At 47.4% G+C, this 25,189-nt stretch overlaps 1 protein-coding gene and 1 long non-coding RNA gene across 2 annotated transcripts; both read left to right on the top strand.

Annotated features, from left to right (window-relative positions):
• LOC310700941 (uncharacterized protein) lies at positions 1–22,494 on the top strand. Its single transcript, XM_083490898.1, has 7 exons — positions 1–1,070; positions 3,176–3,989; positions 5,911–6,034; positions 6,837–7,679; positions 15,059–15,924; positions 19,060–19,195; positions 21,099–22,494. Exons 2-7 carry the CDS (start codon positions 3,246–3,248, stop codon positions 22,055–22,057), a joined length of 3,672 nt encoding a protein of 1,223 aa, XP_083347024.1. The 5' UTR covers positions 1–1,070; positions 3,176–3,245; the 3' UTR covers positions 22,058–22,494.
• LOC310702048 lies at positions 8,606–10,075 on the top strand. Its single transcript, XR_014523160.1, has 2 exons — positions 8,606–8,939; positions 9,760–10,075. It is a non-coding gene; the product is annotated as an uncharacterized lncRNA (long non-coding RNA).
• Positions 22,495–25,189: the final 2,695 nt, after the last annotated feature.

Here is a 25,189-nt window from a genome sequence, read left to right as displayed (position 1 = left end):
AATCCACAGCGGTGACCAGAGGAGAAATGACCACTGGGAGGAGTGCAGAGAAGAGAAACACCATGCTGCATCTGCAGCAGCACAACTGGACGCCATCACCTTCCCTGGCTGCAACAAAACATGTCTCTCCTGCATTGGTCTCTGCAGCCGCAGCAGGCGCTGCGAGCTTCCAACAGTTCAACTTCACCCTCAAAGATGCACTTCTCCATTGTTTTCCAAGATTGGCTGATGCCAATCAATCAATATATACCTCATAATGCCAAAGGAGCTTCCATGCTTTTTACAGCTATAAACATTTATGCATCATTAAACCAGAAGCATATAGACATTTATGCAACATTAAACCACAAGCATCCCTAATTAAAACACGGAATGAAACAATCCCAGTTAATCATCCAGATCCACAATAATTTAAATATACAATAAAGCAACCCCCTACTGTAAACCTTAGCTTGTAAGCGTCCACAATTATAACAACACAAGAAAGCTATCCTGCTAAAACATAGCATGCATACTCAAAATCCACAATACATCAATTTCATTAAAATATAAGCAGCCGTAACTGGAATAAGTAATTAGACGATCCCATTAAACAAGAAAAGGGCACAAGCGGCAGGCGGGTTGCCACCTTCCCCCTTGGCAGGGTTCCTCTGCCTTTGGAAGCCTCGATTCAGGAGGACGTGGGGAAGCTTCACCGGTTGAATCTCTGCCAATCGTGACCCGCTAGGAACAAAGGTTGCCAGACTGGTGGCAGCTAATGAGTTAATGAGCCGCTGCCGTGCTAAGAATGAAGGAATGAAAATCTGCCCTCCTCCGCCTCCGGCTTTCCTTGTTTAAATCCCTTATTTCCCTCTGGAGCCCAAACCAGGCAGGTTACACCTCTCACTTTCCCGGTTGGTGGCGGGGAAAGTCCAACTCGAAAGGGTTAAAAGCGAAGAGATACTGGCTTCCTAGAGAGGCAATGAGGAAGGCGAGTCCTCCCAGCTCCCTGGGATGGTCCTGAGATGGCTTTTTGAATTTCCTTTTGCTGCAGAAAACCAGAGAGGAGAGCAGGATCCAGCCTGGGAAAGGTATTGGGCGGTGGGTGGAGGGATTTGCAAGATCGAGGTTCTATAAGATCTCCCGTCACCACTTTCCTCTGGCTCTCCGATTGCAAAAGCTGCCTGGTGACCTCAGGAGGGTCGGACTCTGCTCCTCTTTTGGGAGGGAAGACCTTTTGCAAACGTTAATTCCGTTCCCTCTTTTCCTGTGTGTGAATAGCGTAAATCCTTGCTAAAGTTGCTTGTCTGGAGAGGCCTCCTTCTGATATAGAAACGCACAACGCACACAGCAAAATCACTGGGGTGTGATGGAAGGAGGTGGTCTCTCTCCAAGAGAAGCTGCCTTATACAGGGCATAGAATCACAGAACTGTACAGCTGGAAGGGGTCCCTAGGGGTCATCTAGTCCAACCCCCTGTGATGCAGGAATCTCAGCGAAAGCATCCATGACAGCTGGCCCTCCAACCTCGGCTTAAAATTCTCCCAAGGAAGGAGAGTCCACAACCTCCCTTTGGAGTCTGTTCCACTGTCAAACAGCTGTTAGAGTCAGAAATTTTTTCCTGATGTTTAGTCGGAATCTTCTTTCTTGCAACTTGAAGCCATTGGTTCGGTTCCTACCGTCCACAGAAGGAGAAAACAAGCTTGCTCCATCTTCCATGGGACAGCCCTTGAGATATCCAGTTCTGGGCACCACAATTCAAGAAGGAGACTGACAAACTGGAACGTGTCCAGAGGAGGGCAACCAAAATGGTCAAAGGCCTGGAAACAATGCCTTATGAGGAACGGCTAAGGGAGCTGGGCATGTTTAGCCTGGAGAAGAGGAGGTTAAGGGGTGATATGATAGCCATGTTCAAATATATAAAAGGATGTCACATAGAGGAGGGAGAAAGGTTGTTTTCTGCTGCTCCAGAGAAGCGGACACGGAGCAATGGATCCAAACTACAAGAAAGAAGATTCCACCTAAACATTAGGAAGAACTTCCTGACAGTAAGAGCTGTTTGACAGTGGAATTTGCTGCCAAGGAGTGTGGTGGAGTCTCCTACTTTGGAGGTCTTTAAGCAGAGGCTTGACAACCATATGTCAGGAGTGCTCTGATGGTGTTTCCTGCTTGGCAGGGGGTTGGACTCGATGGCCCTTGTGGTCTCTTCCAACTCTATGATTCTATGATTCTATGATTCTATATTTGATGATGGCTGTCCTATCTCCTCTCAGTCTCCTCTTTTCCAGGCTCAACATACCCAGCTCCTTCAACCATTCCTCATAAGGCTGAGTTTCCAGACCCTTGATCATCTTGGTCACCCTCCTCTGGACACCTTCCAGCTTGTCAATGTCCTTCGCAAATTGTGGTGCCCAGAACTGGACACAGTATTCCAGGTGTGGTCTGACCAAGGCAGAATAGAGCATAGCTGTCAATGTTTTCCTTTTTTTAAGGGAAACCCCCTTATTCCAAATAGGATTCCTCGCAAGAAAAGGGAAAAGTTGACAGCTATGGAATAGAGTGAGACTAAGACTTTCCTTGACCTGAACACTAGACTTCTGTTAAGGCAGCTTAGAATAACATGGGCATTTTTTTTTGCTGCTGCATCACATGTTCAGCTTTGGTCAACCAAGACCCCTAGATCCTTTTCACATGTACTGCTAGTAAGCCAGGTGTCCCCTCATCCTATACAGTGGTACCTCTGGTTGCAAACGGGATCTGTTACGGAGGCCCGTTCACAACATGAGCAAAAGCAGCCCGCGTCTGCACATGCGCGGGTCGCAATTCGCGGCTTCTGCGCATGTGCATGACGTCATTTTGCACGTCTGCGCATGCGCGAGTGGCGAAACCCAGAAGTAACCCTTTCCGGTACTTCCGGGTCACCGCGGAACGCAACCTGCAAACGCTCAGCCTGAAGCGAACGTAACATGAGGTATGACTGTATTTGTGCATCTAGTTCTTCCTGCCTAAGTGGACAACCTTACATTTGTCCTTATTGAAATTCATTTTCTTAGCTCCGGGCCCAGTTCTCCAATCTGTTAAGCTCATTGTGAATTCTGATTCTGTCTTCTGCGACATTAGCTACCCCTCCAAGTTTGTTGTCAGTCCTTTATTTGTGCTCATTTTCTCTCATGACCTTTCCCCCTCTTTTTCCTCAGCCGATCACCGGAATTTATTCTGGAATTTTCCTCTCGGTTTTTGTTCGCTCCTCCGTGAACCCTCTCAAATATGAAAAGGGGGGATCAGACCCCCACAGGACCAACACCAGGAGAGGCGGGATCTCCAGGAGCAGCGAAAGCCCCTCATGTCCTCCAAGCTGGGAACATCCGAGAATTCCTGAGACGGATGCCGGGGGATCAGATCAAGCAAGAGCCAAACGAGAGCTCCCTTGAGCTCTGGGAAGTCCAGTGGCAGGAGTTCCTGAAGACAGTGGAGTCTCCTCATCCGGAATGGGGCATCCCAGCCTTTGCAGAGAAGTCCTCGCCATGGGACGACGCCAAGGGCTTCCTGGCCTCCTTCGAGCAGGTGGCCCAAGCCTGCCGGTGGCCCCAGGAGGAGTGGGTGGCCCGACTCTTGCCGGCCCTCAGTGGAGAAGCCGAGTGGGCCTTCCGCAGGCTCCAGGCCCGAGACAGAGAGGATTATGGGAAAGTGAAGGCGGCCATCTTGCGAGGGGACGCCATGAGCCGGGAGAAGATCCGCCAGCATTTCCGGCGCTTCTGCTACCAGGAGGCCGAGGGGCCGAGAGGGGCCTACGTCCAGCTGCAGGAACTCTGCTGCCAGTGGCTGAAATTCGAAAGGCACTCCAAGGAGCAGATCCTGGAGCTGCTGATCCTGGAGCAGCTCTTGACCATCCTGCCAGCCCACATCCAGAGCTGGGTGAGGGAGTGTGGGCCAGAGACCTGCTCCCAGGCGGTGGCCCTGGCCGAGGACTTCCTGCTGAGGCAGGAAGTGGCCCAGAGCCAAGAAAGCCAGGTGAGGCCATATGGCCACCTTTTCCTTCTTTTCTTAAAATAATCAACTTTACTAGGGTTTATTAGGGTTAAACCACTGAGCCTCTTGGGCTTGCCGATCAGAAGGTTGGCGGTTCGGATCCCCGCGACGGGGTGAGCTCCCGTTGCTTGGTCCCAGCTCCTGCCAACCTAGCAGTTCGAAAGCACGTCAGAGTGCAAGTAGATAAATAGGTACCGCTCCGGCGGGAAGGTAAACGGCGTTTCCATGCACTGCTCTGGTTCGCCAGAAGCGGCTTAGTCATGGTGGCCACATGACCCGGAAGCTGTACGCCGGCTCCCTCGGCCAGTAAAGCGAGATGAGCGCTGCAACCCCAGAGTCGTCCGCGAGTGGATCTAATGGTCAGGGGTCCCTTTACCCTTTAGCTTTATATAGAGAAATAAAAGCTTATTATGAAATTCATTTTTTAAATCCAAACTAAAGCGTTTAAATAATATAAAAGCGTTTAAATAAGATAAAGCGTTATCTAAATAAGATAAAAACATAGAGAGAAGAGGGGGTGGGAAAGAGAGAGAAAGGTAAAGAGAAAGAGACAGAAAAGGTATTAAAAGAGAGAAAGAAAAATAAAGTTCAAAGAATCAAGTGTACAGTTGGAAGGGACCCTGAGAATCCTCCTGGAATGCAGAAATATGCAGCTGTCCCATATGGGGAATCGTTTTTTAAAAATCAGTTTACTAATAAAAATACAGATAAACAAAAAGAAAAAACAACAACATATCTATATAAAGAGATTCTCCGAATCTTGGGATTTCCTCCCATCCCCTCCATGGGGTCTCGTTTTAAACATCTACAACTGCATATTCATCCATACTCCAATCATACCATATTATCCAAAGTAATTTTTACACTACAAGTGGACTCAGAATCCTGCTCTTGTTTCCATCTGCTTACAATGGTCTCCTAAGCAGCTTATGAATTTTTCCCATTCTTTTGTAAAGTTTTTATCCTCTTGGTTTCTGAGTTTTCCAGTCAGTTTTGCCATCTCAGCATAGTCCATCAACTTAGTTTGCCATTCCTCTCTTGTAGGGACTTTGTCTTTCCATCTCTGGGCTAGTAGCATTCGGGCGGCTGTTATTCCATACATAAAGAAGCTTTTCTGCTCCTTTGGTATGTCGGTACCTGTAATTCCTAATAAAAAGGCTTCTGGTTCCTTAACAAAAGTTATTTTAAGCATTTTTTTCATTTCATTATATATCATCTCCCAGAATGCTTTTACTACCTTACACGTCCATCACATATGATAAAAGGTACCTTCTTTTTCTTTATATTTCCAGCAGATATTTGAACATGTCCTATACATTTTTGCTAACTTAGTAAGACTCAAATACCACCGGTACCTCATTCTCATAAAATTTTCTTTCAGTGTACAACATGCCTGTATGGGGAATCAAATCTGCAACCTTGGAATTATCAGTACTTTGCTCTAACCAACTGAGCTATCCAGAAACCAAAGAACTTCCAATTCTTCAATGGTCTGCTGTATATAAGCAATATTCTCTTCATCCACTCCTATATAACACCTAACAACACAAGTTTCTATAAACAAACATTATCTTCAGTCCTCAAATCCGAATGTCATTAATTCATTTTCACGCAAAAGGTCTATGAGGGGTTTCCAATTTTAACAGCTAGGATCTCTGTCCACCTCCAGTTCCCTCCAGATACTTTTGAGCTCTAACTCCCATGGCCAATGCTCAGGGAACAATGGGAATTGCAGTCCAAGAACAACGGGATGAGGACTGCAGGTCCCCCGCCATCCCTAAGTTATATGGATTTATCTCGGATATGAATTTGCTGATGAGAACTGAGGGACTTGCTCAGACCAAAATCTTCTTCAGAGCAGATCTCAGTTCCGCCTTGACCGGATTCCTCTCTGTTCTTTCAGGTGACGTTTGAAGAGGTGGCTGGGAGTTCCTCCAAAGAAGGCCGGGGTCCGTCCCTGAACAAGCAGAGGCTTCTCTGCATCGACACCAAGCAGGAAGATGACGATGGAGAAGCTGGCCTGCTGGGTATGGGCAGAAAGCCTTTTGTGCATGAGTTTCTCTTATTTGTTTAATTTTGTTTTTATTCGCTGTAGTATCCGTCTCTTCGGCCCCAGCAGGCACTGCAACCTTACAACAGTTTGACTTCAACCCCAAAGGCCCACTCCTCCATTGATTCCCAGATGCCAAAACCAAAATTATTACAATTATTATTATTATTATTATTATTATTATTATTATTATTATTATTATTATTATCATCAGTGTAAGCATATTAGTGGCTAGAGAGTCAGACTGACTGGCCTGTAATGAAAGGGATCACCTTGTTAAATATACAGTCATACCTTGGAAGTCGAACGGAATCCATTCCGGAAGTCCGTTCGACTTCCAAAACGTTCAGAAACCAAAGCGTGGCTTCTGATTAGAATCCGCACCAGACATTTGGCTTCTGAAAATCGTTCGAAAACTGGAACACTCACTTCTGGTTTCCAATCGTTCAGCAGCCAAAAAGTACGAGTTCCAAGGCATTCGGCAACCAAGGTACAACTGTACTGCATAATATTTATTTATTCATTCATTCATTCATTTCCCGCCCGTCTGGCTGGGCTTCCCCAGCTACTCAGGTGGCTTCCAACAAAATATTAAAATACAGTAATGCATAACACATTAAAAGCTTCCCTAAACAGGGCTGCCCTAAAGTTGCACCCAAGGTCTTTGAAAGGAACGTGCTTTTTCCCCTCTATCACATAACCACGTTCCCCCTCTGTTTCCAAGTCTCGTTTCTCTCAAAGCTCTGGGTGTATTTAGGATTCTCTCCTCTTTCCTCCAGCAGCCAAAGGTTGGGTCGCCATCTGCAACGGGGAAGACTACACGGAAGAAGACTCTGAGGCCAAGTGTCCGCACGGGACATCGGTGTGGAAAACGGAAGAGAGTTTTTCCGAGTGTTGCACACAAGAAAATGCCTCAGGGCGCCAGGGAAGAGCAGAGGGCCGTCAGGAAACGCTGATGACAGAGGAAGTCGGTGGGTTGGGTTGCCTGACCCCCACGGAAACCCCGGCTGCAGTCCCAGTAGGAATCAACACCAACCAGAAACGGACTGCCTATGGTTCTTACGGCCGGAACACCATCCTCCCGACGAGAACTCGGATGGGGGTGAAGCCGGTAAAATGCCAAGTCTGCGGGAAGTATTTCCTCTGCAGCGCAAAACTCCTCGTCCATCAAAGGACCCATGCCGGGGAGAAACCCTACAAGCGCCTGTATTTCGGTGGCGCCCAGCACATGGGCTCCCCCGGCCAACCCGGCCAACCCCCCGTCCTCCACAAGATGGTTCCCTCCCGCATCCGTGGCCAGCGGTGGGAAGGGAAGGAAGTTGTGGCCTTGCTGAGCAGCATCAAAGCCAGTCCCGCCCTGGCCCTCCTGATGAGCAGCAGCTCCCAGAGGGGGCACCAACACTGGGAGAGGATCAGGGACGAGCTCCAGGCTCAGGGCTTCATCAGGAACATCGACCAGCTCCGATCGAAGTGGAAACAGCTGAAGACGGACTTTTTTGCAGCCGGGCGGCCTGCCGCGGAAGGGAGGGAGAAGCCTGCAGTCATCCCTCCGTATTTCAACCGGATGAGGGCAGTGTGGGACGCGGCGGGACGCCCCCCCTTCAAGGACCGTCACCTGCCGGGTAAGTGGAAGGGGAGGGTGCCAGCAGCAGGCGTCAGTGACGTTAACTCTTTATTCAAAGAAACAATCAGCTCCAGAGGCCAGGCCTAGTGAGCACAGCAACACAGATCCCGGTAGATCTTGCCCCAATGAGGCAGTTGTGAGAGCCGAAGGTCCCCACCTTCCTATGGCTGCCCTCCTCTCCCAAGCAGTCTGAGACTTCATTGCCTGGTCTGTTTCTGCTCCGCACTGTTCATACCTCTCCTGGTTCTGGGAGGCCAGCGGGGAGGGGAGTAATAATATAATAATAACTTATTATTTATACCCAGCCCATCTGGCTGGGTTTCCCCAGCCACTCTGGGCGGCTTCCAATAGAGTATTAAAAGCACGCTAAAACATCAGACATTAACAACTTCCCTAAACAGGGCTGCCTTCGGATGTCTTCTAAAAATCAGAGAGTTGTTTATTTCCTTGATATTTAAAAATGAAAACAAAGATTAAAAATACATTAAAATGTCACACATTAAAAACTTCCCTGAACAGGGCTGCCTTCAGATATCTTCTAAATGTCAGGTAGTTGTTTATCTCTTTGACATCTGATGGGAGGGCGTTCCACAGGGCGGGCGCCACTACCGAGAAGGTCCTCTGTCTGGTTCCCTGTAGCCTCGCAATGAGGGAACCGCCAGAAGGCCCTCGGCGCTGGACCTCAGTGTCCAAGCAGAACAATGGGGGTGGAGACGCTGCTTCAGGTATACTGGGCCGAGGCTGAGTTTGCCCATTTGCTGGGTAATGTTGAGCATTGATTCTACCAGTACGTTAATAGTGACTGAGCATGCCCAGTGGGCACAGAATGTTGAGTGTCCGTTGGCAAAGAGGCGGAATGGAGTACTGAAGGAGGGCGTGGCTGGCTGAACACCACAACCAGAGCACTCCATTCCGGTGGTAACGTTTTCTCGTGGTTCCCCGCTTGGCTCTTCATAATGGTGGTTGTGGCAAGGGCCCAGCCCCGTGTATCCCAGTGAGGTGACCTTGAGAGGTCATGGTCCGCAGTGAAACTGCCTTCTCCCTCTGCCCCCTTTCAGCTTCTTACCGAGCCCGGAGGCGTGAGCTGGAGAGATGTGAGGAAGATGACGAGGACGACATGGAGGTACAAGGCCCCTCCTGCTAACGGATGAGGGGGACACCTGGAATCGAGGAAAAACAAGCCTTCTGTGAGGTCCTATGAACCAGTAGCCAAGCGCCAGAACCAGGAGGGGCACCGCTGGGAACTCGAGTTGCCCATGTAAGAATAACGGAACAGCGTTCACTCGCAATTGTCTAGTCTGTTTTTAGCACTTAATGCTGCTTAGCTGATAAGGCTGACAACAACCCTGAGGGGTAGGCCAGTAATTATTGTTATTCATATCATTTGGACCTTTTTTAATTCCTTAATGTGCTTAAGAGAGCCAATGTGGTGTAGTGGTTAAGAGCGGTGGACTCGTAATCTGGTGAACCGGGTTCGCTTCCCCGCTCCTCCCCATGCAGCTGCTGGGTGACCTTGGGCTAGTCACACTTCTCTCAGCCCCACTCACCTCACAGAGTGTTTGTTGTGGGGCAGGAAGGGAAAGGAGAATGTTAGCCGCTTTGAGACTCCTGAAGGGGAGTGATAAAGCGGGATATCAAATCCAAACTCTTCTTCTTCTTAATATTACATAGCAGACATCAACCCTGAGAGGCCAGTAAGATGTAACACATTATTTTATTTTATTTTATTTTAGTCTAGTCTAGTCTAGTCTATTCCAAGCTTCTCAGCTTGACGACATCCATGTGAGGCAGGACAGTAATTTGGAGCTATAATTTAGAGCTTTAAAAAATCTACTTAATAAGCTTAATGAGATTTAACTAGTCATCCTGACAACGGTCATGAGAGATAAGCCAATAAGTATTGTTAATTTTTCCAGGGAACTTGGGGAATTGTAGATCTGTGAGGGGAATAGGAGTCTCTCCCAGAATCCGCTGGGGGAAGCCATGGCTGTTTAAAGTGGTACCATAGTCTTGCAGAACGGATTTTATCTTAACCCTCTTCTTTGCTGTCGTCTCGGTTATTGATTTCTCTTTCCCAGTTGACCAGGTGATTGTCCTTGAAATCAGGGGTCTCAAGAGGCAAGTGACTTCGTCTCCTGAAAAGGTGGGGAGAGGCCAACAAAGTGCCCCCCTCCTTCTGTCTCTCATGAAACAGACTACAGCCACCTCCGTCCCTGGCAGAGACCATCGCTGAGAAGGAAGATGACCCCTTCCTGATTCTCCCACCCCAGGCTCTCTCCTCAAAAATGGCTCATTCCAAGGCACAGACTCTCTTGCTTTTCCCATTTGACTATCAATTCCATATTACATTAACGAGGGGAGGGGGGAGAATTAAAAGTTGGTGGTTTTGAATAAGCTTCCGTGCTCTTCTTTCTTCTGTTTGCTTGAAACTAAAATTGTATCCAAGTTAGGGTTGCCATATTTCTAGAAGACACAAAAGTTCCTGATCTTTTTTTTTTTTGGAAAAAGAAACTTAAAGTTCTTGGCCTTTTTATATTTAGGAAACTTCTTCAGTTTTTTTAGACAATCAGCCTTGAAATCCCACACATTTTGCCGGTTCTCCCACCGGATGGCAACCCTAATCCGAGTTGCCGAAAGAACTTGTGGTTCTATCCCATTCACAAATTGTTCACGTTCAGGGCAGCTTCAGAAAGGTTTGCATTCCTTAACTCGACTCCATTATCAGGTGTGCAGGCTGGCTCTGCCGCAAGATCTGGGGCAGGGAACCTCGGACAGCAACTTTCCCGCCCTGGTGCCCTGGTGCAACTTCCATCACCATGCCTTCCCCCAAGGAATCATGGGAGCTGTAGTTCGTTATGGGTTCTGAGAGCTGCCTGGAGAACACCGTTCCCCTCACAGAGCTACAGTTCCCAATGTTCCCTGAAAAGAGAGGGTTGGTTGTTAAACCATTCTGGGAATTATAGCACAACTCTCAGCAGATGACAGATCTTAGAATTCTTTGCGGGGAAGCCATGGCTGTTAAAAGTGGCATCACGGTGCTTTAACCGCAGAGTAGGAATGGCGCCAAAGTATGAGATGAGTGTGGAAGGAAAATGGCAGGATAAATTAAACAAGGCAGGAACAATACTTTTGAGAGACATAGCCTAAAATAATTATTACAGTGGTACTTTGGGTTACAGACACTTCAGGTTATAGGCACTTCAGGTTTACAGAGTCCGCTAACCCAGAAGTAGTACCTTGGGTTAAGAACCTTGCTTCAGGATGAGAACAGAAATTGTGCGGCAGCGGGAAGCCCCATTAGCTAAAGTGGTGCTTCAGGTTAAGAACAGCTTCAGGTTAAGAACGGACCTCCAGAACGAATTAAGTTCTTAACCCGAGGTACCACTGTATTCATCTGGGCCTCATCCATCTGGGAAAATAGTCCATCTAGGAGAAGAAAAACTCTGCTCCTAATTCTCCGCTGCCTTGTGGGTTATCTTCAGGAGAAGAAAAGGCTAAGGAGTAAACCATACACAGGCGCCAAACATCTTGCTCTGCTTTCCTTTAGACCACATCAATGAGGCCAAGAGGGAGGTCTTGACATCTGGGCAGCCCAGGACCTCCAGACACACTGCCCAGGCTTGTGCCCGATGGAGGTCACATCTGTGCTGCTAACACAGTGGTTTGACTTCACCCTGGGAGGCACACTCCATTGTCTATTGAGACGGACGGATGCCAACAACGATGATATAAAAGGGAGAGAGCCTACTCCAATTAGAGCCCTTGGATCAGCTAATTCTACATTATCTTTAAAGCCCTTTGTGGCTTAGGGCCCTCGTATTTATGAGACTGCCTCACATTGCCCCACATTTACCCCCATCACTTTCCAAAACGTAAAAAAATCCCAGTTTTCTTGTTCTTTCTTTCAGTGGAGGTGTTGCTCCAGTGCAGGCAGAACATAACTAACACCACACAATATATACATGTATTAAAAAAGTTAAATAACACAATTTTTTGTTTTTGTTTTTAAAAATAAAAAACACCAAAAACAAGTAAAACTATTTTAATTTTTTTTTAATCGAATTTATGTACTATATGTTATTTCCTTGCTTGCTTGCTTGTTTCTTTGCTTGCTTGTTTGTTAATTACCTACAGGCCCCAGGGCAACTCACAACATTAAAGCAAAGTATTTAAAAAACGAAAAAATGATGTTAAGGAATTTTACAATCATAAAGATGAGGTGGGTTCCTAAAGACAGGCACCTCACACGTTAAGAAGCATTCCTGCATTGAAGTGGGTTGGACTAGATAATAATAGTAATAATATTAGTAATAATAATAATAATTTCATTTACACCCTGGCCAGAGCCAATAGGGGAAAAAACACCAATTTAAAATACAGGTTAAAATGCAATTTAAAATGCAGCCTCATTTTAAAAGTAGCCCATAGATCAAAACCACGAGGGGAAGGAAACATAAGGGTCAGAGTGAGTCCCAACCAAAGGGCAGGTGGAACAGCTCTGTCTTGCAGGTCCTGCGGAAAGATGGCCCTTAGGTATAATAATAATAATAATAATAATAATAATAATAATAATAATAATAATAATAATAATAATAATAAATTGTATATCCCGCCTTTCCCAGCCGGAGCTGGGCTCAGGGCAGCTAACAGCAATTCTTTCCAGTTCTACAAATCTATAAATCTATGATTCTATAAACAACCAGGTGCACTCCCCCTCATGTCCCTAAAAGCACCAGGGTTTTTTTATTCACACCAGGGACTTTTGACATTTTTAATAATCCAAATCGGAGATGTCCTAGTTTTGGTTTGCTTTTTTTTTAAAAAAAAGACAGCGATGCCCCGAAAGGGTTAAGCTGAAGGAGTTTCCCCCTCCTACTTCCTAGAGAGGACAGGAGAGAGGGATGGAAAGGGATTAGCAAATTGCCCTTTTTCCTGTATGTAGTGGGGGAAAGGGGGAGTGGGCTGCATTGCATTGCTTTGCATCTGCAGGAAGACTGGAGAAAGAGGCAGAAGCAGCAGAAAGGCCCAGAAAGGAGGTGAATAGCTAAAGGGAGCTGGCGGGGGGGGGGAGCAGGAAAAGGACTGGGAAGGGAGCATTGGGGGTCATCTGGAAGGGAAGGGGGGCAAAGCAGCAGGAGGGGTAGAAAATGAGGGGGGGCAGAGAAACTCCTTCAGATCCCCCCACGACACACAGGATTATTCTGTTGGAAGCCGCCCAGTGTGGCTGGGGTGTAAATAATAATAAATTATTATTATTATTATTATTATTATTATTATTATTATTATTATTATTATTATTATTATTATCATCATTATTAGAATTGAGCAATGACAAACCTATCATCATCATCATTATCATTATTCCCACTCAGCCCCTTCCAGATCTAGCAAGAGCTTTGCACAAATGCAGGATTGGGGCTGGTTCAGTTGGGGATAATGGGGAGCAGTGCCTCCCCCCCCCAGTTCAGCCATAGGAAGCTGCTGCCTCTATCAGACCCTCCAAGTGTCCCCATTTTCCAGGGACAGTCCTGGATTTAGAGAAGCCGTCCCAGTTTCTGATTTGATCCCACAATGTCCCGCTTTTTTATTTTCATTGGAGAAATGTTGGGGGGCTACGCCACCAGGGGTCAGCAAACTTTTTCAGCAGGGGGCCGGTCCACTGTCCCTCAGACCTTGTGGGGGACCGGACTATATTGGGGTGGGGAATGAATGGATTCCTATGCCCCACAAATAACCCAGAGATGCATTTTAAATAAAAGGGCACGTTCTACTCATGTAAAAACATGCTGATTCCCGGACAGAACCGTGGGCCGGATTGAGAAGGCGATTGTGCCAGCTCCAGCCCCCAGGCCTTAGTTTGCCTACCCATAAAGGTAAAGGTAAAGGGACCCCTGACCATTAGATCCAGTCATGGCTGACTCTGGGGTTGCGGCACTCATCTTGCTTTACTGGCCGAGGGAGCCGGCGTACAGCTTCCAGGTCATGTGGCCAGCATGACAAAGCCGCTTCTGGTGAACCAGAGCAGCACACGGAAACACCGTTTACCTTCCCGCCTGAGTGGTACCTATTTATCTACTTGCACTTTGATGAGCTTTTGAACTGCTAGGTTGGCAGGAGCAGGGACCGAGCAACGGGAGCTCACCCCCATCGCGGGGATTCAAACCGCCGACCTTCTGATCGGCAAGTCCTAGGCTTTGTGGTTTAGCCCACAGCTCCACCTGCGTCCCTACCTACCCATGGGCTACGCTATATAGGAAAGACAGTCCTGTATAAGGGAAGCTTTTAACATTTGATTGTGTTTTTCATATTTTGCCGGGAGCCGCCCAGAGTGGCTGGGGCAAGCCAAATCAGATGGGTGGCGTATACGTAATAAAATTATTGTTATTATATCGAGTCAGCCCAGTTCATAGAATCGTAAAGTCAGAAGGGGCCACAAGGGTCTTCCAACCCCCTGCAATGGAGGGATCTGTTGCCCAATGTTGGGGCTCGAACCCATAACCCTGAGATTAAGAGTCTTGTTTGCCCAGTATTGTTTACACTGGCTGGCAGTGGCTTTCCGGGGGTTTCGGTCTTTTCTCCAGCCCTACCTGGAGATACCATGAAGTAGGTTCTCAAAGCCGTGACAGGAAAGGATGGCAAGTCAGGTGGGAAGATCTGAGGACGATCAAAGAAACATTTGAACATTTCATTTGTGCTGATGAGAGTTTGTTTGCCTCAAATCGGACCAATGTAAATGAGATTATCGGCAAAAGCAAGCTACGTACTTAGGTGCGTATGTAAAAGGCTCGTTTAGAATTATATTCTGGGAATGACTGATGTTCTTACGTAGCTGCATTGTTTTATACTTTCCGTACGTCCCACGATCATGCTATAAAGTAGTTGTGTTACATGTTTTAAATCAAGCACTGCTAAGAGTTGTTTCTTTTTGTTCCATCAATTAAAAAAATAATAATCCTGGTGTGGCGTGAGCAAATTTTTATTCTCAAAGTGTGTCCCAGAGAAAAAAAGTTTGAGAATCACTGCTATGGGGACCTTCTGAGTGCAAGGCAGATCTCTACCACTGAATTACAGCCTTTCCTCAGCCAGCCTCTCTCTTTCTTTCTTTCTTTCTTTCTTTCTTTCTTTCTTTCTTTCTTTCTGGCATCTCCCATCCACTTCCAGGCAGCATAAATGCAGTAACAGTAACGAAGCATGGCAGCTTGCAGCTTCTACACAAAGGCGCAGGAGCCCCATTATCTCCTGCAGCTGACCACGATCTTCTCCTATAGTCAGATTTCTCAGAAAGAAAGAAAAGAAAAATGGGAAGAGATCATTTATTCCAGCCCTACAAGAGGCTGACTGCTCACCTCTGTCAATTTCTTTGTCTCTGCTTTTCAGGCCCCTGCTCACTGTCGTTTCTTCTGGAATTCTCCACAGCGCACCTTTACCCAGGGATGAAGATGGAGGAGGAATATATTGCAGCCCGGGGAGAAAGAGAGGAACCAGAAGGAACAGGGAAAGCCGCTCACGCCATCTTGAATGCAGGTGGCCGCAAACCCAGGATGTATTTGGAGGCACAGGGTGAACTCCCCAGAGCAAGGCATTCGGGGAACGCCGAGGGGTTCCTTGAAAGGGGGACCCCACATCGCGTGAAGGAGGAATCGGAAGAGGGCTTGGCCCATTGCTGGGAAGCCCAGTGGCAGGAGTTTTTGAGGACAGTGGAGTCCCCTCACTCAGAATGGGGAGCCCCCCAGTTGCCGGAGGAGCCCACCCCCTGGGACGACGCCAAGGCCTTCTTCGCCTCCTTCGAGCAAGTGGCCCAAGCCTGCCGGTGGCCCAAGGTGGAGTGGGTGGCCCGACTCCTGCCGGCCCTCAGGGGAGAAGCCGAGTGGGCCTTTGAGAGGCTGGATGCCGGAGACAGAGAGGATTATGGGAAAGTGAAGGCAGCCATCTTGAGAGGGGACGCCTTGAGGAGGGAGAAGCTGCGCCAACACTTCAGGCACTTCTGCTACCAGGTGGACGAGGGGCCCAGCGGCGCCTACAGCCATCTCCAGGAGCTCTGCCAGGGGTGGCTGAAAGTGGAGAGGCACTCCAAGGAGCAGATCCTGGAGCTGTTGATCCTGGAGCAGTTCCTGGCCATCCTGCCAGCGGAGATCCAGAGCTGGGTCAGGGATCGTGGCCCGGAGACCTGCTCCCAGGCGGTGGCCCTGGCAGAAAGTTTCCTATTGAGGCAGCGGGAGACTCGGGTCAATCTGGAAAGCCAGGTGGGACCACTTGGCTGTGGTTAGTGTCAGTATCGGTGGCCTGGCCTTGTCCGGCTTGTGGGCTTCCCATTGAGGCGTCTCCTTGGCCACTGTGAGAACAGGATGTTCGACTAGGCCAGTGTTTCCCAACCGGTGTTCCGCGGCACACTAGTGTGCCGCGAGACGTTGCCTGGTGTGCCGTGGGAGGGAGGCGGGCGAGTCGGGCGGTGAGAGGCGGGGCGGCGGCGGCGGCGAGGAGAGGCTGCCCAGCGCGGGGCTCTCGCCGTCTGCCTGCCTGGCTGCCTGCGTGGCGCTGACATCACGGGGCTGTAACGTGCCCCACATAGGCACACGTGGGGCGGCGAGCGAGCTCCCTCCCACATCCCATCGCCGCTCGCTTCGGCCTGCCTACTGGGCTGTCACAGGCGGAAGGCCTGCGCATGCGCGAGGTTTTTGCGCCTTCGGGATTCCCTTCACGCCTTCCTCCTACCGGGTCCTTGAGAGCGCGGGAAGCGGCAGCGCGAGACTGGCGTTGAGCCTGGTAGGTATTGCGCTTGCCAAGGCAGTCATTTGGGAAATGAAAACTTGCAAAGCAAGCAACCAGTTCAATCTGAAGTACGTGTATGCTTAATATCCTGTATCTGAAACCTGTTCTGCCCCCTCCCCCACACTTGGTGCCATTTTCATCTACACATGCAGCAGAGTAAGTTGACCCAGAATAGTACCAATTCAGATGGCAGACGGGAGAATGACAGTGCTGAATGCTTTCCCATGTAGAACAGTCCCTGCAAATAAAAACCTAGCATATTTGGAAGAGGGATGCTAGCCTAACCATTACCTTCTATGCTGTTACTATTTTTTTAATTTTTTTTACATAAGTAAAAAGTGACCTTTCCCCATCTGGCGTGGTGGTGTGCCTCGAGATTTTTTTCATGAAACAAGTGTGCCTTTGCCCAAAAAAGGTTGGGAAACACTGGACTAGGCAGGCCTTTGGCCTGATCCAGGCTCCCCTTAGGGCTTCATGCTGTCCAGTTCCGAGTTGCATGGCTGGGTTCTGCGACTCAGCAACAGAGCTGGCCACAGAAGGAATCCCCTTACAGTCCTACATGCTAGCAGCCAACCCGACTGCCAGCCCTTACTCAGGAAAAACCTTACGTAGTTACCCTCCACACAGAAGAAGGAAGGTATCAGGAAATCATATAGAATTGTAGAGTTGGAAGGGGACCCCCAACGGTCATCTAGTCCAACCCCCTGCAATGCAGGAATCTCAGCTTAAGCATCCAGGACAGATGGCCCTCCCTCCAGCCTCTGCTTAAAAACCTCCAAGGAAGGAGAGTCCACAATCTCCCGAGGGAGACCGTTCCACTGTCCAAACTGCTATTGCTGTCAGAAAGCTCTTCCTAATGTTTAGTCGAAATCTCCTTTCTTGGAGCTTGAAGCCATGGGTTCGAGTCCTGCCTTCCAGAGCAGAAGACAAGCATGCTCCCTCTTCCATGTGACAGCCCTTGAGATACAGTAGACACTCAGGTTGCAAACTTGATCCTGTCAGGAGTTCAGCCTACACTCGAGCAGGACTCTGGCAGAGACACATGCCCGACTAGCATGTTCTCTCCCTCCTGATCAATCGTTCGGGAGCTTCAAAGTTTTCTTCAGCCCGAACATCACAGCGACCGATGCCAACTGACACAACACACTTAGGGATCCGCAGAGTCTTTGCATCATTGCATGACAGACCTCAGCAGCTCAGCATTTTGGCTAATCTACTTTATTTACATATAAACACACACACGGAGCACTGCAACATGGTTCCCTCTCTCTAGCATCAGGCAGCAAAGAGAGAAAGAACAAAGGACAATAGTCCCACTTCAGGAAACACAGTAACAGAAACATCCTGCCTCCATCACATCCCACTCTGTGGAGTCAATGTGAAAGACAACAATCCCATGACTGCAATCATGGAGCAGGAATTCTAACACCTCCATGCGGGAGGCAGCATTCGCAACCCGCAACGCCACGTCTGCGCACACACGGGTTGCACTTTGGCGCTTCTGCGCATGCACAAAGCGTGATTTAGCGCTTCTGCACATGTGCGAGCGCCGAAACCCGGAAGTAACCCGTTCCGGTACTTCTGGGTTTCGGCGCGTCCGTAACCCGGAAACGCGCAACCTGAAGCGTCTGTAACCTGAGGTATGACAGTATTTGAAGATAGCTCTCATGTCTCCTCTCGGCCTCCTCTTTTCCAGGCTAAGCATACCCTTCTCCTTCAACTGTTCCTCATAAGGTTTGGTCAGTGTATCTGACTATTGAACAGAAGGTTGGTGGTTCGAGCCCACCCAAGGATGGCTGCGGGCAGGATTCCTGTATTGCAAGGGGTTGGACTAGATGACCCTTGGTGTCCCTTCCAGCTCTAACGTTCTATGATTCTACGATGGGCAGGTGGGCCGCAGAGGAACCTCTAGTTTTGCAGTAGTACAGAAGTGGGGGAAACCAGTCCCAAGAAGACTGAGCCTGCTCAGTGGGCGCAGAATGCTGACTGGCAGTAGGGCAGAGAACGTGGGGACGGGATGGAATGGTATGGCTGGAAAAGGGCCTGGCTGGCATCCTGAACAAGAGCGCTCCTGAGCGGCGACATTTTGTTGCCCGGTCTGTCTTGCGCCTAAACATGCCTTAATGAAACCGAGTCCCGATTCCTCCCCTTTTCATGGCAATGAGGTCGCTAAGGGCAGGTTGGAGGACGCAAGCAAACCTTTTGCTTCTGCTACTTCTAATAATAATAATAATAATAATAATAATAATAAAAAATTTATTTATACCCCGCCCATCTGGCTGGGTTTCCCCAGCCACTCTGGGTGGCTTCCAACAAAATATTAAAATTCAATAATCTATTATAAAAGCTTCCCTAAACAGGGCTGCCTTAAGATGTCTTCTAAAAGTCTGGTAGTTGTTTTCTCTTTGAAATCTGATGGGAGGGTGTTCCACAGGGCAGGTGCAACTACAGAGAAGGCCCTCTGCCTGGTTCCCTGTAACTTGGCTTCTCGCAGGGAGGGAACCTCCAGAAGGCCCTCGGCGCTGGACCTCAGTATCCAGGCAGAACGATGGGGGTGGAGACGCTCCTTCAGGTATACTAATGCAATAGAGATGCTCTGCTTGTTGCAGGTGGTCTTTGAGGAGAAGGAGGAGGTGGTGGCGGCAGCTGCAGGTTCCTCCATGTCTGGCCAGAGGCCACCTGAGGCCAGGGAGAAGCAGCCACATGCAGCAGCCAAGCAGGAAGAGGACGAGGAGGACCTGCTCGGTAAGGAGAGGAGGGTTTTCCATGTGTGCCTTGGATAGTTTGACATTCCCTGCTGGGCTGACCTCCATAAGCTACTCTCCGCTTTTCTATCTCCAGAGCCTATGGACCTCTCTGCATTATAAATTTCAAGCAGTAACCTTTCATTTTAAATTCATGAGTTCCCCCCATACATCATTGGAGCTGCAGTTTGCTAAGAGACAGTTGTTAGAAAGCCTCTCTTCCAATTCCCAGAGTGGTTTGACCACCTACCTCTTCACAAGGAACTCTGGGAATTTTCAGATTGAAATTCCCGGGTGTCAAGAAAGGTTATTTATGTATGCAACAACTGCGGCCCGTGCTTGGTTAGCCCAGAAATGAAAAACGAGTGAGGTCCCAACTAAAGAAGAATGGCGGCTTAAGTCAACAGAATATGCACAACTCGCAGACTTAACATATAGAATCGTCAACAGGCTCATCTCAGCTATCTGCCAATCTCCCATTCCCACCACCCTTCTGAGTAATACCCCTCCCCACCTTCTCACTATATAGAAGGATCTGGCAACTTCTGTTTCAGTGTATCTGAAGAAGTGTGCATGCACACGAAAGCTCATACCAAGAACTAACTTAGTTGGTCTTTAAGGTGCTACTGGAAGGATTTTTTTTTATTTTGAATATAGAATAAGAGAACAAGAAGAACATATGTTTAGAGAAGATTGGAAAACGTTGATTGAATATATGGGAAATAACTGTGTACAGCTGAAAACGCTGGCAGCATTAAGATAAATTCAACAGTGTAGACAAGTTTTGATGGAGGCAATAATGGAATACTGAATGGTATAGTTTTTGTAAAATATGCAGGGATTTATGATATGTAAAATGAACCATGGAAAGAGAAGAAGGGAAATCTTAAGGATGTAAAATGAGTATTTTTAATTGTAAAACAGAAAACTTAATAAAATTATATACACACACGAAAAAGGAACTCTGGGAATTGTAACTCTCTGAGGGGAAGAAAGGCTTGCCTCACAATTCTCAGCACCCTTAACTGACTACAGCTCCCAGAATCCTTTGGGGGAAGCTGTGGCTGTTTAAAGTGGCATCCTGGTGGAGATGTTGTGGAATGCGATCCTCCGCTGCTCTGCGGCCCAAGTGAACTCATTCGTTTCAATGTGTCCACTCTGAATAGAACCTAGGCCACATTCAAAGTGGATTCTTTAGTTGAGATCCCTGCATTGCAGGGGGTTGGACTAGATGACCCCTAGGGACCCCTTCCAATATATAATATTAAATTTCTGTTTTACGATTTAAAGTACTCATTTTTACATCCTTAAGATATTTTACAAAAACTATGCCATTCAGTATTCCATTATTGCATCCATCAAAACTTATTCTCTTATTCTATATGTTAAGTCTGCAAGTTGTGCATATTCGGTCAACTTAAGTTGCCAATCTTCTTTGGTTGGGACCTCGCTCGTTTTCCATTTTGGGGCTAACAAAACACAGGCCGCAGTAGTGGCATACATAAATATACCACTTTTTTGACACCTGGGAATTTCCATCTGAATTATCCTGAATAGAAAGGACTCTGGGGTTTTTGGAGAAAGTACTTTTAAACATTTTTTTTTCAATTCATTATGTATCATTTCCCAATATTCTTTTAACCTTTTACGAGTCCACCCCATATGAAAGAACGTTCCTGTTCTGTGCTCACTTCGGCAGCACATATACTAAAATTGGAACGATACAGAGAAGATTAGCATGGCCCTAGAAAAAAAAATTAAAAAAATAAAAAAAGAATGTTCCTGTTCTATGAATATTATTAAGGAGGTCTGTGATTGATTGATTGATTGATTGATTGATTGATTGATTCCTGGTTTTGAATGATTCATTCATGGCTTTTATCAGGTTTCTTTCTTCATTTCAGATGGTGGTGTATGGGAGAGCGAAGATGAAGGTGAACCTTGCAAGACCTCCTCAGAAGCAGGCCAGCAGGAGGCATTGAAAGAGAACTTCTGGAATCAAGATGGATCGAAGAGGCCAGAGGGAATCCACGTGGAGAAGGGCAGAGATAAAGCCATTCCTTGCCAGGATAGAGACTTCCATGAAATTGTAGTTCAAGAAGCAGAGAAGAGGAAGAGCAAGTGCCTCAGTGCACATTGGAGAATCCACACAGGGGAGAAAACCAACAAAAGCTTAAAGTTTGGGAAGAGCTTCAGCCAGCACAGAAGCGTCACAGAATATCAGATGCTCCACTCGGGGGTGAAGCCGTATAAATGCTTGGAATGTGGAAAGAGCTTCAGTCAGAGCACGCACCTCACGTCACATCAACGAATCCACACAGGGGAGAGGCCATATAGTTGCTCGCACTGCAGCAAGAGCTTTAACCAGAGCACTAGCCTTATTCAACACCAGAGAATTCACACAGGCGAGAAACCGTACAAATGCGCCGAGTGTGAAAAGAGCTTCCGCCATAGTACGAGCCTTACATCACATCAGAGAATCCATACCGGGGAGAAACCGTACAAGTGTTCCGACTGTGGGAAGGGGTTTTGTAATCAGTCCGGCCTTATTAACCACAAGACAATTCACACAGGGGAGAGGCCGTATAAATGCTTGGAGTGCGGGAAAAGCTTCAGTCAGAGTACGCACCTTACGTCACATCAGAGAATCCACACAGGAGAGAGACCATATAAATGCTCGGACTGCAGCAAGACCTTTTGCGACCAATCAGGCCTTGTTAAACATCAAAGGATTCACACGGGGCAGAAGCCGTATAAATGCTTAGCGTGTGGAAAGAGCTTCAGCCAGAGCACAAATCTTATTCGACATCAGAGAATTCACACAGGAGGTGAAGCCTCCATATTAACTTCCCCATACTCTTAGAGTAGCAGATGAGGTTCTGCTCCTACCATCTTTTGGTTTTGGAGAGCTGAACAGCTGGGTCTCTTCCATGGTTGCTCCTTTGCAGGACTCCCTCTTTAATGCTCGTGACTTATTTGTGGTTTTATAATTACTCAGTTAGTTGGATGGTTTTTAACTGCATGTTTCCATTAATTAGTTTGTAATGACCTGGATAGTTGTGTAGAGGGCCATCTTGGTAGCAGCGCCCTCCCCGTGGAACGCCCTCCCTTCAGAGATAAAAAAGGAGATAAAAAAATTACACAACTTTTAGAAGACATCTGAAGGCAACCCTGTATCGGGAGGTTTTTAATGGATCAATGTTTTTATTATGTTTTTAGATATGCTGTAAGCTGTCCAGAGTGGCTAGGGAACTCAGCCAGTTGTGTGGGGTATAAATAATAAAATTATTATTATTATTATTATTATTATTATTATTATTATTATTTATTCATGTCAACTGCCTAGGGCAAGGTTTGCCAACATGGTGTCCATGGGTGCCCGTGTGTCCACCAGAACCACTGAGCCTCTTGGGCTTGCCGATCAGAAGGTTGGCAGTTCGAATCCCTGCAATGGAGTGAGCTCCCGTTGCTCGGTCCCAGCTCCTGCCAATCGAGTTCGAAAAGCACACCAGTGCAAGTAGATAAATAGGTACTGCTGTAGCGGGAAGGTAAGCGGTGTTTCCGTGCGCTCTGGTTTCCGTCACGGTGTCCCTTTGCACCAGAAGTGGTTTAGTCCTGCTGGCCACATGACCCGGAAAGCTGCCTGTGGACTAACGCCAGCTCCTCAGCCTGAAAGCAAGATGAGCGCCGCAACCCCACAGTCACCTTTGACTGGACTTAACCGCCCAGGGGTCCTTTACCTTTTAACTCTATGGCGCCTGTGAAAGGTCCCACCAAATATCCCCTCAAAAATCCGCAATGTAGGAGAGACTATTTGTTCTTCCTGCTCAGTTGCTGTTTGTACTGTCTCAGCCTCTCCTACATTGAACATGCCCACTTCAGACATGTCCATATTTCATTGGATGCTAGGACAAACACTTGCCCTCCTTCCTGCTCTGAACAGGTGCAAAGAATTTCTCTCTCTCTGTGAGCAAGCACTGTGAACGGCTGATGTAGGTGCCTCCCCCCCCCCCAATTAATTGAGGGAAGTCTTCTTGTTTCTTTTCTCTCTTGCATGTGGTAGCAAGAGACTTTGTGCTTTGCGCACACACAGCCCAACAATGCCCCGTCCAATACAAGCGTGTGTGTGTGTGTGTCTGTAAGCCAATGGATTTCAAAGGGCCTCCAATGTGGGCATCTTATCCACATTTACTGGAGAGTAATGGACGGATGGATCCATGTCAAGTTTCGAACACACTCATTAATAGCTCTTGTCTTTTGTGGATTTTTTTTTTAATCATGGAAAAATTCACATTTTAAACTGTATGCATTTTAGGCACCGACTCCCTCTAAAAATCTTATTTTTTCCTGGTATGCTTTCCAATATCTGTTCCCCCTAAAATATGCATTTTGTACCCTTCAAAACAAACAAACAAACAAACAAAAACATCATTTTTAAAAATCAGAGGCATCCATAGCTGTGCTCTGGTATGCATTTAAGTCCCGGAGTGATGAATTAGGTCAGATCACTTAAAAAGTGTGGTTTGAACTAATTTCTTCTCTCTTCCAAAACCCCATTGGACATATTTGAGTGTCCTCCTTCAGAGTAAACATGCACACGATTAGACCGTGCATAGTATGAAGGTGAGGTTGTGTGACTTTGCCATTAGCATTTTGTGTTAGTCCTTGTTTCCAAATACATGTACTGTTCTTTCCTTGTTATATTTTTATTAGGTTTCCAGTTGTAAAGAGCAATAGAGACACAGCTTAGAAGTTAAATTGCAGCTGTATACAAAGCAGTGTTAATTCTCAAAAGGAAACCATTTGTTGAACAAAGTAGCTTTCTTTGCTTTTCAAATCCCACTATATTCAGATCGTATTTTAATTTATTTATTTTTTGGAAGCCGCCCAGAGTGGCTGGGGAAGCCCAGCCAGATGGGCGGGGTATAAATAATATATTAATTATTATTATTATTATTATTATTATTATTATTATTATTATCCCAAGAGCACAAGGATTTCCACTCACACTCGGCCATGAGGCACCTGCTTTGCAGCCAAGTTGCTCATTCCCATTGGATCGGGAAAACATCCTCTTCACAATACAAAAAGAGACTCTGCAGAGGGGCCAGAATAATAGGGCTGTTCATACTGCATTGCTCTTACATCAGGGCAGCCTCTGGCACTGATTGGCTGAGCTGGTTCATGAGCATTCTGAGTTCTGACTAGTAAGGGAATGAAGTTGTCTCAAGATTTGCTGTCTGTCCAGACCCTGTGAGGGAAGGGCAAGCTATCAGTTTGGCTGGGATTTTTTAAAAAAAGAATCTCACATGAGCGCCGAAAGAGGGGGAACGGTTCTCGCTGTGTAAAAAAATTAAGGAGCAAGGGAGCACAGGCAGTTTAGCTGAGGGGAGGCTCCAGATTAGGAAACAGATTGAGAATCAGGAACCAGAAGGAGGACTTGAGGGAAAGATCAGAGGGCCATAGGCTGGGGAGGCCCGGCCTGATGGGCGGGGTATAAATAATAAAATTATCATCATTAAAAAGCAAGAACGAAAGGCCCTATTAGAGAGGAGACGCTGAAGAAGCCACAAAGCTCTTGGGTTTGGAGGGACTCTATATGGTGGAAGGAGAAATGAAGTGGTGGTTCTCATGAAACTGATCAGGGGGCTAGGATAGGCTAAAGAAAGTAGGCTGTGCCCCCAAAACTGGGGTCTATGGGCATTGTGGAAAGGAGGAATCTGAGAGAAAGGAGGACAGGGCATAGCCAGTGGGGAGGACCGCCCGCTTGTCATGCGGAAGGCTTGGAAACAAATGGGTCTGAAATCCTGGAGAGCTGCTGGCAGTCAGTCTAGACTAGGAACCGGGTAGTTGTGGCCCTGGAAAGGTTTCTGGACTCTTGCATCCGCTATCCCTGAGCCCTGGTCATGCTGGCAAGGGGCTCTTAGTGTCCGTTTCTAAGTTATGGTTACCAGACTTTTTTCAATGAATCCAGGGACACTTCCCCCCCCTTTTT

Source organism: Podarcis liolepis (genome assembly GCF_965112155.1).
Source record: "Podarcis liolepis genome assembly, chromosome: 2".
NCBI lineage: Eukaryota > Metazoa > Chordata > Lepidosauria > Squamata > Lacertidae > Podarcis > Podarcis liolepis.
The sequence above is the reverse complement of the archived record's forward strand: the minus strand, read 5'-3'. Positions and strand labels throughout refer to the sequence as shown.

Excerpts from the sequence above, each read along its gene's own strand:
- LOC310700941 (XM_083490898.1), top strand. The coding sequence starts at position 3,246 with ATGAAAAGGGGGGATCAGACCCCCACAGGACCAACACCAGGAGAGGCG. Across the intron at positions 6,035-6,836 it reads TGGAGAAGCTGGCCTGCTGG|CAGCCAAAGGTTGGGTCGCC; the intron begins GTATGGGCAGAA and ends TCTTTCCTCCAG. Across the intron at positions 15,925-19,059 it reads GGGTCAATCTGGAAAGCCAG|GTGGTCTTTGAGGAGAAGGA; the intron begins GTGGGACCACTT and ends TGCTTGTTGCAG.